General features: G+C 39.5%; 1 protein-coding gene across 1 annotated transcript; it reads left to right on the top strand.

Annotated features, from left to right (window-relative positions):
- The first annotated feature begins 1,331 nt into the window (after positions 1-1,331).
- On the top strand, positions 1,332-1,934 carry LOC120981503 (olfactory receptor 10A7-like). The gene has a single exon (XM_040411041.1). The coding sequence runs from the start codon at positions 1,332-1,334 to the stop codon at positions 1,932-1,934; it is 603 nt and encodes a 200-aa protein (XP_040266975.1).
- The last annotated feature ends 13,853 nt before the right edge of the window (positions 1,935-15,787 follow it).

Raw genomic sequence — 15,787 nt, 5'->3', positions numbered from 1 at the left:
CCGAAGCGACTTCGAATCTATGATCCAATGCTTGCTTCGCTCAGGACTAGTTATTACCATAAAAGCTGCAGAATTTTGTAAATTAAATAAATTTATGAAACTGCCACAAATCATGTTCACTGTTGAAGGAATTCACCTGTCAATATATTGGGATTTTCAATGCATAGACAATTCTATTAAATATTGTGTTTTAAATATTGTGTTAGAAGAGGAAAAATTTTTCTTTTTCTCTTTATAAAAACACCACTACTCTTGTCCGTGGGGGAAAAGTCTCATTTAGGAAAAAGCTTCCATTAATTCCCACTAATTAGTCTCACGTGCCTCTTTCACAACTAAATCTCAATAGACCAGCTTCACGAAATATAATTGATTCTTTGATGAAAAGATATATAAACTGGATTATTGTAAAATACAACAAAGCAGCCAACTAGGATTGTAAGTGCAAATGCTGTCCCCAAAAAGACCTGAAATTTACATCTTACTAATTCTCTACACCCTTAATTGAAAATAATTTAGACCTTAAATCGCAAAAAGAATTGACTGATACCATATCACATTGACTGTTTTTAACCAAAGCCACTAACATAGGTTTGTACCCCCTTTTGCTGTCCTAACAGCCCCACTCTTCTTAAATACTCACATGCAGTGCCTTGAAAAAGTATTCACCCCCTTGACTTTTCTTTGTATTTTGGTGCCTCACAACCTGGAATTAACATGGATTGTTTGAGGATTTGCATAATTTAATTTACAGAACATGCCCACAACTTTGAAGGTGTTTTTTTTTTATTTATTAATTTTATTGTGAAGCAAACAACAAAATATATTTTTCTCATTTGACTTCACCGACTTAGACTATTGTGTTCTGATCCATCACATAATATTCAGATTAACAAAACATTGAACTTAAGTCTGTAATGTAAAAAAATACAAAAAAAGTTAAGGGGTAAATACTTTTGCAAGGCACTCTAATATCTTCAGTTATGGAAAACAGCAACAGAACCTTTGTGACAGAATTCATCCTTTTGGCTTTCTCCGAGTTTCACGAGTATCAGATTTTACTTTTTACTCTTATCCTATTTGCATATATTGTTTCTATTGCTGGAACTATGACCATTCTTCTGCTGATCATAGTGGAACAGTCTCTCCATGTGCCCATGTATTTTTTTATTAGCTTATTCGCTGCTGAAGAAATGTTGTTTTTGTCTCTTGTATTTCCAAAGCTGTTAGTCATCCTAATAGTAGGTGATCAAAAAATATCCTTCGTAGGTTGTTCTGTACAGTTATATTCCTATCTGACCTTGGGACAAGTTGTAAGTATATGCATCTTGATAATGGCTTATGATAGGCACTTGGCCATTAACAAGCCATTGCACTATATAGTAATTATGAATCAAACCCTCTGTATAGGACTAGTGATTCTTTCATGGATTTTTAGCTTGTCTAGCTCTTTAATTTTGACACTGTTCACAGTGTTTTTGGATTTTTGTGGCCCTAATGAGATCAACGATTTCTTCTGTGATGCGGGTCCAGTGCAGAGTCTGGCATGTTCAGATACATATGTCACCAAGGCGATGACAACAACAGCTGCCGCCGTAATATCCATTGTCCCATTCATGATAATTGTTGGGATTTACACCAAAATCATTATGACTATTTCCAAGGTAAAGAGTTCTTCAGGGAAACAGAAAGCGTTCTCCACATGTTCATCTCATCTTATAGTCACCATGTTATTTTTCTTCACGGTCTTTGTTAAATATCTTAGACCTTATGACATTAGAAGTGATAAATATTATTCTCTCATTTACTTTATTATTAATCCAGTAGTCAACCCTTTTATATATGCCTTAAGAAATAGAGATGTGAAAAATATTCTAAAAAATATTTTGAATTTCAAAGCAAACTTGAACTCAAAAAGTAAAATTGCCTATGGCTAAGGCCTCCAAAGCATCAGAAGTAGTGATAAGCTAATCAGGCTCATCCTGATTTGGATGAACTTGATTTGTTCATCTCAATAACTGATTAGCATTAAAATACCATTCACTATAATGGGGACCGCAGTATATTCCAGGGACTTCTTATTACAACACAAAATGCCCCAATCACCTAATATTACATTCAAAGCTACAATTACTTCATTTAAGAGAATAGTGGTCTTAAAAACACTTTTCAGTCTGTCTTTTTGGCCTACCCTTTATGTAAGTGGCTCACAGTATCCAAGAACCTGATGTATCAAACTGGATTAGAGATGAGTGAAGGAATTCTGAATGAATCGGATTTACCATAAACTTCACAAAAATATTTTTCCAAACTAATCCAAATTTTGCAGGGATAGTGTAGGGATTGTGAAAAATATATATTTAGGTAGGTAGATTGAAGTACTAGGTAGAAAGTCAGGTTTTATCATTATGGAAAGGATACGAACAGTTAGTGTCTTAGTCCAATGATACGCTCTCTCAAAGTCTGTCTACTGAGCAAAAGGTCTTCAAGTCTAGCAGTCAACCATCTATCACCAAGGGGTACAGTACCAAAAAGTGGCCATTAAGGGCAGCAGGGTTAGGATTTTATGTGCTATATCTTCCCGAGTTCTAACTGCATGCCAAGTTTAGCAGCAATCAGATTTTTCTAACTAGGCACATTTTTATTTTAACAATGAGTATATTATGGCCACAGACTGTGTCCAATTATGAATTTGTTTTTCAAAATACCTGTGGAAAATTTTATTGCAAAAATTCTATTTATCACAGGCTGTTATAGCTAATTTGATATACTGGTCTGGGTCACAGTTGCTTTGTATCTTACTAGTGAACTAAGTTCATGCAGACTAAAAAGTTATGTCAGACCCAGAACAGGCTCGGGTAATGGGAATGCTCATGTGTTCCCATGTGGTCATTTGTCTTCAGAGTGTCGGCTTTTATTGTACTGTACTCTATCAAAGAGTCCAGGTACTCTATTGTACTCTATCCAAGGTTTTTCAAAAATGTAAAGAAATTTGTCTTTCAAAAAAATAAATATATCAGAGTTGTGACCTGTCATATACTGTATGGGACTTGGTCTAATTGCTATTTTTTATATATTTTATTTTTTATATATTTTATCTACTTAATATTCTCTCTCCTCCCCTCTGGATCAACTTGCAGGATAACAGGACAAACTGGATGGACAAATTTATTTTTTCGGCCTTATGTACTATGTTACTATGTTACTAATATTGAAAATTGTCTTTTCTTCCACAAAGCCATCCTATTGTATATTGTAGTGGACTTTGTAACAAAAAAAAAAATAATTCTTGAGTTCCAGGTCTATTTTGTTCAAAATTGTCTTGTCCTCGAAAAAGACTGACAATGGTGCATATTTGTTGCTAACTTTGCTTCTGAAATGCTACTGATAGAATGTTAAAATAAAAAAAGATTCAATAAAGAAATGCTACTGATAGCAATGTTTGCAAAGGAAAGGATGAAATCCACAAAAAAAATTGTGGTATTAATTGACACGCTGCACCACAGGTTATTTTTTTATGTAGATTTTTCCTTCCATGTGTGAATAGTAGTGATGAGCGACGGGGGTCATATTCAAATTTTTTTTTTTTACGTGAAAAATTGACAAGGTAATGATTGGGCAATATGTAAATGTAGTTCCGATCACCGCCGCCCGGCGGGCGGTGATTGGAACAAGGCAACTGCTAAAATCATTAAGCAGGCACCTTGGGTCAATGGCGGGGGGATACCGTGACCCACCCATGTCGGTGAACGACACAAACCGCAGGTCAATTCAGACCTGTGGTTTGCGGCTTTTACAGGTTGCGGCGGGCGGCGGTGCCATTGGGTCCCCGTGTGGCTGTAAGGGGGACCCGATGGCATGGAAGGCAGCGCGATGCCTTCCTTAGGCATCGGCTCTGCCTTTTGGTGACGAGCCTGTGAGATCCAGCCCCCTGGATCTCACAGGCCGGAAGCTGTATGAGTAATACACACTGTATTACTCATACAGCCAATGCATTCCAATACAGAAGTATTGGAATGCATTGTAAAGGAGTTCAGACCCCAAAAGTTGAAGTCTCAAAGTGGGACAAAAAATAAAGTGAAAAAAAAGTTGAAAAAAAAAATAATTTCCCCCCAAAGATTAAAAGTTTCAAGTAAAAAAAACAAAAAATGTCATTTGCCCCAAATAAAGTAAAAAAAAATAGGTAAAAATTTGAGGGGAAAAAGTAGACATATTAGGTATCGCCGCGTCCGTATCGACCGGCTCTATAAACATATCACATGAGATGAACACCGTAAAAAAAAAAAAAAAAAAATCTGTGCTAAATAAACCATTTTTTGTCACCTTACATCACAAAAAGTACAACAGTAAGCGATCAAAAAGGCGTATGCCCACCAAAATAGTACCAATCTAACCGTAACCTCATCCCCCAAAAAATAAGCTCCTACCTAAGAGAATCGCCCAAAAAATGACTCCGAATATGGAGACACTAAAACATCTTTTTTTTTTTTTAAAAAAGCTGTTATTGTGTAAGACTTAAGTAAATTTAAAAAAAGTATACATATTAGGTATCGCTGCGTCCATAATAACCTGCTCTACAAAAATATCACATGACCTAACCCCTCAGGTGAATACCGTAAAAAAAAAAAACGGTGTAAAAAAAGCCATTTTTTGTCACCTTACATCACAAAAAGTGTAATAGCAAACGATCAAAAAGTCATACGCACCCCAAAATAGTGCCAATCAAACCATCATCTCATCCCACAAAAATCATACCCTGCCCAAGATAATCGCCCAAAAACTGAAAAAACTATGGCTCTCAGACTATGGAAACACTAAAACATGATTTATTTATTTTTTTTTAAATAAAATCATTGTGTAAGGGCTCTTTCACACTTGCGTTCTTGTCTTCCGGCATAGAGTTCCGTCGTCGGGGCTCTATGCCGGAAGAATCCTGATCAGGATTATCCTAATGCATTCTGAATGGAGAGAAATCCGTTCAGGATGCATCAGGATGTCTTCAGTTCCGGACCGGAACATTTTTTGGCCGGAGAAAATACCGCAGCATGCTGCGCTTTTTGCTCCGGCCAAAAATCCTGAACACTTGCCGCAAGGCCGGATCCGGAATTAATGCCCATTGAAAGGCATTGATCCGGATCCTGCCTTAAGCTAAACGTCGTTTCGGCGCATTGCCGGATCCGACGTTTAGCTTTTTCTGAATGGTTACCATGGCTGCCGGGACGCTAAAGTCCTGGCAGCCATGGTAAAGTGTAGTGGGGAGCGGGGGAGCAGTATACTTACCGTCCGTGCGGCTCCCCGGGCGCTCCAGAGTGACGTCAGGGCGCCCCAGGCGCATGGATGACATGGGACATGGTGTCAAAAAACCAGTCCAGCAAAATCTGCATTTCAAAAACTGTATGGCATTCCTTTCCTTCTGGGCCCTGCCGTGTGCCCGTACAGCAGTTTACAACGACATATGCAGTGTTTCTGTAAACTACAGAATCAGGCCCATAAATATTGAGTTTTGTTTGGCTGCTAACCCTTGCTTTGTAACTGGAAAAAAAATATTAAAATGAAAAATCTGCCCAAAAAGTTAAATGTTGAAATTGTATCTCTATTTTCCATTAATTCTTGTGGAACACCTAAAGGGTTAACGACGTTTGTAAAATCAATTTTGAATATATTAAAGGGTGTAGTTTCTAAAATGGGGTCACTTTTTTGGAGTTTCTACTCTAGGGGTGCATCATTGGTGCTTCAAATGGGACATGGTGTAAAAAAAACAGTCCAGCAAAATCTGCCTTCCAAAAACCGTATGGCATTCCTTTCCTTCTGCGCCCTACCGTGTGTCCGTACAGCAGTTTACAACCACATATAGGGTGTTTCTTTAAACTACAGAATTAGGGCCATAAATATTGAGTTTTGTTTGGCTGTTAACCCTTGCTTTGCAACTGGAAAAAAATTATTAAAATGGAAAATCTGCCAAAAAAGTGAAATGTTGAAATTGTATCTCTATTTTCCATTAATTCTTGTGGAGCACCTAAAGGGTTGACGACGTTTGGAAAATCAGTTTTGAATACCTTGAGGGGTGTAGTTTCTAGAATGGGGTCACTTTTGGGTGGTTTCTATTATGTAAGCCTCACAAAGTGACTTCAGACCTGAACTGGTCCATTAAAAAGTTGGTTTTAGAAATTTTCAGAAAAATTTCAAGATTTGCATCTAAACTTCTAAGCCTTGTAACATCCCCAAAAAATAAAATATCATTCCCAAAATGATCCAAACATGAAGTAGACATATGGAGAATGTAACGTGATAACAATTTTTGGAGGTATTACTATGTATTATAGAAGTAGAGAAATTGAAACTTAAAAATTTGCTAATTTTTCCAAATTTATGGTAAATTTGGTATTTTTTTATAATTAAAAATGAATTTTTTTGACTCCATTTTACCACAGTGTCATGAAGTACAATATGTGTTGAAAAAAGAATCTCAGAATGGCCTGGATAAGTCAAAGCATTTTAAAGTTATCACCACATTAAGTGACACTCGTTAGATTTGCAAAAATTGGCCTGGTCCTTAAGGTGAAAATGAGCCCGTTCCCTAAGAGGTTAAACAGTCACATGTGGATATATCAAAAATGGAAATGTTGTTTCCATTGTTTCTCAAATAAAGCCCTACATGACTTGTACCAGGGGAGTAACTATAATTCATAGGGCCCTGTGGCAGATTAAGATGGGCCTCCACCAACTGTTGTAAATAAATGTATACAGTTGTGTAAGTAGCAATAATTAAAGATATGTATAATAGGACCATATATTAGAAAATCAACATTATCACAAAAAACATTGTTTATCCCCACAAAGATGTACAATGTTTTTGCACCTGATTGGGCAAGTGCTATGGCTAGAGATGAGCAACGTTTTGAACACTTTGATTTGGTCGATTCTCCGAACTTCAACAAGACATTTTATTTGTGACAAATTAATTTATCATGAATCGAGATAAATCAGGCATACCCAGGCCACTTTGCCTAATCATATCCCACTTGATGACACAATCTCAGTGTGAAGGCTTGGAACTTAAATCTGCCCTTTGATCAAGGGGTTAGGCAATACATAGTGCCCATTGGAATCAGGACATGTCCTCCAGAGAGAGAGAGAGAGATGCTGTTTTTTCCCTCCAGCCAAGAGATGAACAGAGGAACCTCCTCCACTCAGAGGGAACTAATAGGGTATTCAAAAATGGGTCTTCTAGGCTGGACAAAAGCTTCCCTTTCTTTTTGGAATTGTACCAAATCTTTCCAGTGTCATTGATGTGATTAACCAGAAGACATCACTCAGCGAGTAAGAAGCTAGTTATTAATAAACTTTCCGAAGAGGTGAATGTATTAAAAAGGTGGAGATTTATGAAACTGGTGTAAAGGAAAACGGGTTTAGTTGTCCACAGCAACTAACCAGATACCAACTTTCATTTTTCAGAGGGCCTCTGGAAAATGAAAGTTAGAATCTGTTTGGTTGCTATAGGCAACTAAAACAGTTTTCTGTTAGACAATGTTTAATAAATATCCTCCTCGGTTTTCTTTTTTTTTATATCAATTAAGACAACTTGTCAACTATGGAAATTTAAGACTATACATTTCCTCCAAAATTTTACTAAATGTAAGAAAGGGAGAAGTGGTCTACTTTTCACATAAAAATAAAATACAATAAAATTAATAGCCCAATGTGCAAGTAAAATATATTTGTAAATTGGGCCCCTTTCATTAGTCACTTTTGTAGTGTCCTGGAGCAGGGGTACTCTGAAGTCTGGACATTTGTGGACATTTGACCCTGTTTCCCCTATGCAAACTAATAAACTTTATTTCACTTGAAAGGGTTAACAGGGACTGTTAATACTGTGTAACTGCATTTTATATGCATGTTGTGATATATATCTTTTTCACTTGCACTGTATTTGTAATTAGTGATGGATGAACATCGGCCGGGACGGTTCGCGAACACAATCAAATGTTCGCGAACCGCAGGTAAACCTGAAAAACCTTCAGCTCATATTCGCAGCCACCAAATAATTACAAGAAGTGCACAAATCGTCCCACAACATGGACAGTGACATACCAGAGGGGGATCAATGGCAAAAATTCCCAAAACAATATGTATTTTAAGCAGGGTCCCATTTTATGTGTCTTAAATTGAAATTCTCAAAAATGTGCCCTGCTGGAGCCTAGAAATTTTTTATTTTTGGTCATGGGAGTACAGGCCCCAAACATTAGGCATTCACCGGACAGAAAACCTCAAGTGATTTATGTAACTGGAGGTATATTAGACGGTCATTAGATATAAATTTTACTGCAGGCCAGTGGACTACAGGCCCCAAAAATTATTCATTTAATGTACAGAAAAGAACAAGCTTTGTCTTCTTCTCATTGTCTGTCGCTAGTAGAGGCCTAAGCATGGCAGGCAGGCTTCCCTAGAAGTATCTTGCTGGATGAGCAGCCAATACCGCACTTGCATCAATATTGACAGGATTTGGCTCCAGGTGTAGAGGAATTGATTTTTTGGAATGCTTTATCTATCGCAACACCCTCCACGTCGTTGAATAAACTGAAGACTGGCCGATTCTCTCCTAAGAAAAAAAATCTCATGATGATTATTATTTTTATTAAACATTTTATTATTCATATATATTATAAAATTATGTGTCTCCATGATGAATCTGCAGTGTGGGGGTCCCACACGGGTTCTACACACTTCCAAAATAAAGTGGGGCGAACAGATGACGGATGATTGGGACGCTCCATGATCTTCCCAGGAGCTGCTTTTGGAAGCCGAGGTTCATTTCTGAGACGTCTGTTTGGGAATCCGAAGACCATCTCCATCTCCGTGCACCACAGGATGTCCTCCTGCTCCTGTGTTAGACAAAATGTAATTTTGGACCCTGGTTGGTTTGAATCATGATTAAAATAGGAACTCGTCCGGGCTCCATGCAATCTTGAAGCTTTGTCTTCTTCTCATTGTCTGTTGCTAGTAGAGGCCTAAGCATGGCAGGCAGGTTCCCCCAGAAGTATCTTGCTGGATGAGCAGCCAATACCGCACTTGCATCAATCTTGACAGGATTCGGCTCCAAGTGGAGAGTAATTTTTATCCATCGCAACACCACGTTGTTGAATAAACAGAAGACTGGCCGATTCTCTCCTGTCTTACGCAACATTTAATTTTTATTATTAAATTTATTAAATATTTTAGCATTCATTTTATTAAACCAAAACTTGATTAAAATGATAAGAAAGTATACTTAAATTTGCCAAACCTGGCCTAATAACTCAAGTATGAACTGTGCCTTATAGGTCGATGTTAGTGTCAAGAACAAGCGCACTCCTTTTACACCCTCGTCAGCTGATTCCACATAGATGTCTACAGAACCTGTTTTATTAAATGCTTATACAAGTAAAGCCCCCCTGATAGAGTGGAGAGGATTATAAAAAAGAAAATGGCTGCACACCATTATACATACAAACAATAGAGCTAAGAAATGGGGGAAATTCTAAATCAAAGTGGTACAATACCTACTATAAATGAGTCAATGGAAGCTCTTAGCGCACATATCTTTTTTATAATCATGTTTGCTTCATGGATATGCACCTGTGATTCTGAAGGTTCTAGTCTAAATTTTCTTGTAGTATTAATTGAGGGTAGCGCCTCTTTTGGACTGAACACGCCCATCTACCTGGAGAAGCCAGCCCTATGCCTCATCTGTATTGTTTAGAACCTGAATTCCTCCAGTAAAGAAGCACACTGGTTAACTGCAGACTCTGATTTTCCAGACTTATTTCCCATTGGGGTGCACCATGTCTTACCACCCCTTCCAGAAAGTAGCAACACTTGATGACACCGTGACGGTGTACAGATTTCTCAGTGTAACATTGGTGCCACCCCGAACCTAGCAATGTAGCAATGGGGAAGGCAGGAATATTAAAGAGAAAACAGAAAGGTCTCTACTAGAGATGAGCGAAGCTGTGAAAATTTAGATTTGGCCAATTCTCCGAAATTCAACAAGAAATTTGATTTGTTACAAATGAATCTGGTATATCCAGGCCTCACTGCCTAATCACAAGCTGAAGTGTAGAAATGAGGAAAAGACGTGCTGCTGTGGGGAGGAGCGCCATTAGGAAAAACTTTAGCTTGTGAGTTCGGGATGAGGTAAACTACTTTTCGAAGCACAAGAACCTATCTGAGCAGTTATCTGAACTGTCCTCTGTTTCACAGTGCTGATACCGGCAGAGACCGGAGTTTACATAGGGCTCTGCTTTCTTACACAAGCTGTCCTGCAGTGTCTCGAGCAGGATGGATTTCATGCTCATAAATCTGAGAGATGCCATTTTAACTCCTTCACTGATTGTCCCAGAGACAAAACGAGCCATTATAAATAATTAAAGTTTATTTATAATAACATGCTTTTTCAGTAATTTTATCTCTCCAGGAGAACCCCTTTAAACTGCAGGGAGAGTGCAGGGTGAGTGTATCACCATCTGCATAACGTTCTAGTGCACCCACATACATAGTTAGTTCATTCTATAGGTACAGTGTTGTCAGTATTTCAGGTGTAATTTATCGCCGTCTACATAACTGTGCAGTGCACAAAGACTCATACCTCATCACTTCTGTTAAACAAAAAATAAAGCATACAGCACCCTTCAGTAAAGCAAAAAAAAAAAGTGAACCCATGCAGTGCAATGGCTCCTTAGTGGAACAAAACAAAGAAATGGAGGCAGTGCCAATAAAGTAGTGGAGAATTTTTTTTTTTTTTTCATGCATGTTGTGGCAGTCCAAAAACTTGCTTTTTAATCCCTTCTGTTAGCTGTAGATTTACTGTGCGTCAGCATTATAGGTCAATGTTAGCGTCAGGTCTAATTTATTGCTACAGTATGGACCTAACCTCGCAGTGTCCCAAGATTCAAGAAGTGACCTTGTGACAGAGTGGTGAGAGTGCCAGTAACAGTGACAATAATGGCCGCATGACAGAGGGGGGCAGCAGCAGCTGTGGCAGTAACAGTGACAATAGTAGACCCATGACAGTTTGTGGAGGGTAGAAGCAGCAGTGGCAGTAAGGCTATGTTCACATCACTGTTTATTTATCCGTTCTTCTAAACTGTCAGATAAACAAAAAAAACAAAAAACAAACAGAGCCTTTATTTTAACCACTTCATTACCGGATTGTTTTTCCCCCTTCCTTACCAGCCACATTTTTTATAGCAATGTGCCTATCTAACTGCAAATAACTGATTCATTTCTGAGCCAGCCTATATGTATTTGATATTATTTTTCATGGGACACCTTAGAGCTTTCTTATGTGCCATTAGACAATTGATATAATATTAAAGAAAGAAAAAAACGGAAAAACTGAAAATTATGAAAAAAAAATATTTTTCCTATCATCAGTTTATTTTCCATTACAAAAGGTTTCAAGACAAAAAAATTCTAAATCCATTACCATATGCTTGTACCCTTAAATTGGACGCTATTTATGTAATTTTTCTACTGGCTGGGCCCTCTGCACGACTTCAAAAGACCTGAGAGCATTTTGGATTTTGGCTGCCTATTTTTGTATTGCTGGTTCTATGGCACCGTACTGCCAGCAAAATCTGGTACAGCGCCCAAATATTACAAGCTCCTTCAAAGTGACTTTGTTTAATGTTATTCCCCTAAAATATTCATCTTGGGGAAATTTTTACATTTTAGGGTTTGTTTGTTTTTTACATTAGTTTTTTTTATAAAGGACAAAAATATACGTGTTTGTGTATTTTTTACTCAGAAAAAAAGCCATGCTACACAAAATATAGCTAAAACGAATACCTAGATTTTTAACATAATAAAATGTGTGTATGTTTGTATATTTTAAGCACACAAATACCACTATAATATTGCAAAAACTAATAAATATATATAAATATGATAGATATATATTATTATTATTTTTAATTTTTATTTTTAACGAAAAATGGTCAGGAAGTTTGAATGGGTGTCTATGTAGTCTGCTATACTATTGCTAATACTAGTAACTTTTTATTATTTATATATTTTTTACTTTTTATTTACTTATTTTTTAAAGTGAATTAACCATTTCCTGCCATAGTCAAAGCAGGAAGAGGATAATTCTATAGCCAGCAGGTGGTTCTCTTACATAAGAAAAAGTTCTCCCTGCTGGCTTAGATTTCACAATGTGATAGATGCTTGTAGCTGAGAGCTACAAGTATCTATTACTTCCCGACTGCTCCCGCAGGTCTCCCTGTGACCTCGATCACAGCTATCTGCAGTGGCACAGGCCACCGGTAGATCGTGATGTAACTCACCACTTTTATAAGATGGGTTACAGATAGCAGCCTACTGACACGAAGCATAAAGTTGTGCGGCGGTAGGCAAATGGTTAAGCATTCATAAAGCCTCTTTCAGACGGTCAGTATTTGATTAGTAATTATAAGTAGTGATAAGCAGCAGGGGCTATATTCAAATTTGCGATATTTCACAAATATTTGGGCGAATATTCGTCATATATTCGCGAATTCGAGATTATTTACTTGATTGCGAAAAATCAGCAATGTAATATTCGCATAATGTGCGCAAAATGCCGGCATTGGTCTCGTTTGCTACATTTTCCAAGCTGCTAGAAGTTACCTGAGACTGGAGAAGATGGTTGGCACGGCAGAACATTAAAAATGGCTTTACATGCAGGTAGAGTGCTCCAATATATTCCCGATTGCGCAATTTGCCACTAACAATGCAAATATTTTGGCGAAATATACGTGAAACTTTACATATTAGCAGGTCTGCATGTATGTATGGACAGCAGAACCTATCGCACTACCTAACACCCTGCACTGGAACAGCTACACTCTATCAGGATCTAGAAAAAACAAAGGTAATGGTGGGTTCACGCTAACGTTAGGGATTCCGTTATGGCTTTCCATTATAACAGGGTTATAACGGAACATAACGGAATCCATAAGACGGAAGGGCGGATCGATTTGCTGCTTATAGACTTGCATTATGACGGAATGCAAAACGGACGCCTTTAAGAGGCATTCCGTTTTGCTCCATCCTAATAGAAGTCTATGGGAGAACATAACGGATCTGTCTGGTTCCTGTTATTCAAGACGGAAAACAAAGTCTTGTCGACAGGACTTTGTTTTCCGTCTTGCATAACGGGACCCAGACGGATCCGTAATGTTTTCCCATAGACTTCTATTAGGAAGCGGAAAAACGGATTGCCTCTTAAAGGCTTCCGTTTTGCATTCCATCCTATGGATTCCGTTATGTTCCGTTATAACCCCGTTATAATGGAAAGTCATAACGGAATCCCTAACGCTAGTGTGAACCCACCCTAATAGTGGCTCACTGTACCTTTAACCCCTTAAGGACGCAGGGCGTACCGGTACGCCCTATTTCCCGAGTCCTTAAGGACTCAGGGCGTACCGGTACGTCCTAACTTTAAATCGCGATTCCGGCGCCGCGGGGGTTAATCGGAACGGGATGCCGGCTGAAATCATTCAGCCGGCATCCTGTCACAACGCCGGGGGGGTCATATGACCCCTCCGTATAGGCGATCGCAGCAAACCGCAGGTCAATTCAGACCTGCGGTTTGCTGCGCTTTTTGCTGATTCTGATCCCCGCGGTCCCTGGCCGCGGGGATCAAACTTCAAAATACCCCATATACATTTTTTGGTGCGGGCGGTGCGGCAGGCGGGATTGCGATCCCCCGCCTGCCTCATCTTGAATATTCGTTGGTGTACAGTGGTATACCAGAGTGTCAGCTCACTGGTATAAACGGCTGACATCTGTGATGCGATGTCAGCCATTTAACCCTTTCCATACAGCGGTCCGTACGGACCACTGTATGAAAAGAGTTAAGAGTAAGATGCGGCTTCCTACCTCTCCCATTGGGGGGCTGCTGTGCCTTTGCATTGGATACTACAACCAATTATAAAGCAAGTTGGAGACCTTGACCGTAATGTATTTTTCCAGGAAAAACCCATGCAGGAAACAAATGATGAGGGTAGTAACAAAACAAACTACATAATGGTCCCCATAATAACAAGATACAGTGAAGGACAATGAGCCCTCAAAAAGATTGTGGGACGTCACTGGGATATTCTGAGACAGGATGAGGTGATAGGAGATAAGATCCCTGCACGTCCAATTTTTACGTTTTGGAAAGCGCCAAATTTGGCCAACTTAGCAGCTCCTTCTATAAAATCGGTCCAGAATGGAAAATCCACTAACATGAATAGTTGTAGAAATGTTTTTTTACCCCGTAAAATATGTAGGAATTGTAGACTTTTCAATAAACAAACTAAAAACCCTATCCTTGAATTGAGGGATGATCCATATATGTATAAAATTGACCACCACATTACCTGCAACACAAGAGGAGTGATTTACTATATTAAATGCCCCTGTCAGAAAATTTATATAGGTAGAACCAAAAGGATGATGAAAACGAGAATCTCTACTTGCAAGCATATCTACCATTTAATATGCGCAAGGCGAGCAGTAAGGGACTGGGAAGTGACCGTGCTGCTGATGGTGCACGCAGAGGCCGTGGCTCTGGGCGCGGTGAAACTGTGCCTGCTGCCAGGGTACAAGAAACACACTTATCCACGATACCTAGCTTCATGTCCCAATTTGCAGGGCGGCGCAGGACACCACGCTTGATGTCAGACCAGTGCTACCAGGTGGTCTGTTGGATTGCAGCAGAAGCAGATAATGCTTCCAGTCGGTTAAGCATCACCCTGTCTTCCACAAAGTCCAGTCTCAGTTGCCAAGAGTCTGGTCAACAGAATCCTCACCCTGATACTCCTTCCAACCACCATGGAGTGTCTTGGCAAACAAGTGATCCCACACTCGGATATTCCGAGGAGCTGTTTTCATCGCCATTCCTTAATTTGGGCCTCTCGCCAAGCCCGCTTGAAGAGGGACATGAGGAGATCTTGTGCCCTGATTCCCAAACTCTGGAGCATCCACAGTCAGAAGAAGATGACGGTGAGGAACTGCAATTAGTGTTTCACGAGGTGGATGATGATTATGAGACACAGTTGCAAATAAGTCAACCGCAATTAGTGTCTCAAGAGGTTCATGATGAGTATGAGACACAGTTGTCAGCCAAGATGAATTATCATCTTGCAGCACCAGTCAGCCATCAGTCAGTAGCTGGAAGCAGTGTAGCACTGCAGTAGGGAAGCGGCAACAGGTTGTGTTAAAACTGATATGCTTAGGTAACAAACAGCACACTGCCGCAAAGCTGTGGCAGGGGATAAGGGACCAGAATGAGCTGTGGTTCTCACCACTCAACCTAGAACCAGGCATGGTTGTGTCTGATAATGTCCGTAACTTGGTGGCGGCTTTGGAGCTCGGCAAGCTCACACACATACCATGCCTTGCCCACGTATGCAACCTTGTGGTTCAGCGGTTTCTAAAAACCTACCCCAATTTTCCAGAGCTACTGGTGAAGGTGCGCCACGTGTGTTCCCATTTCCCCAAGTCGACAGCTTCTGCCGGTTTAGCAACACTGCAGCAGTGCTTGCAATTGCCAGCTCACTGACTGTTGTGCGACGTGAGCATGCACTGGAACTCGACGCTCCACATGTTTGCCAGGCTTTGTGAGCAGCAGTAGTGGAATACCAGCTGCAACATGGTCGTCGCCTTTCCAGTCAGCTTTCGCTCTTCACAAGCGACGAGTGGGTATTGATGTCTGACCTCTGTGAGGTTTTACGCAACTTGGAGGAATCAACACAGATGGTGAGCGGCGATAACGCTAGTATCA

This window comes from Bufo bufo, chromosome 11, assembly GCF_905171765.1.
Source record: "Bufo bufo chromosome 11, aBufBuf1.1, whole genome shotgun sequence".
NCBI classification, from domain to species: domain Eukaryota; kingdom Metazoa; phylum Chordata; class Amphibia; order Anura; family Bufonidae; genus Bufo; species Bufo bufo.
This window is presented reverse-complemented; position numbering and strand designations above follow the sequence as displayed.

What these genes read in the sequence shown, in the direction of transcription:
- LOC120981503 (XM_040411041.1), top strand. Translation starts at nt 1,332, where the DNA reads ATGGCTTATGATAGGCACTTGGCCATTAACAAGCCATTGCACTATATA.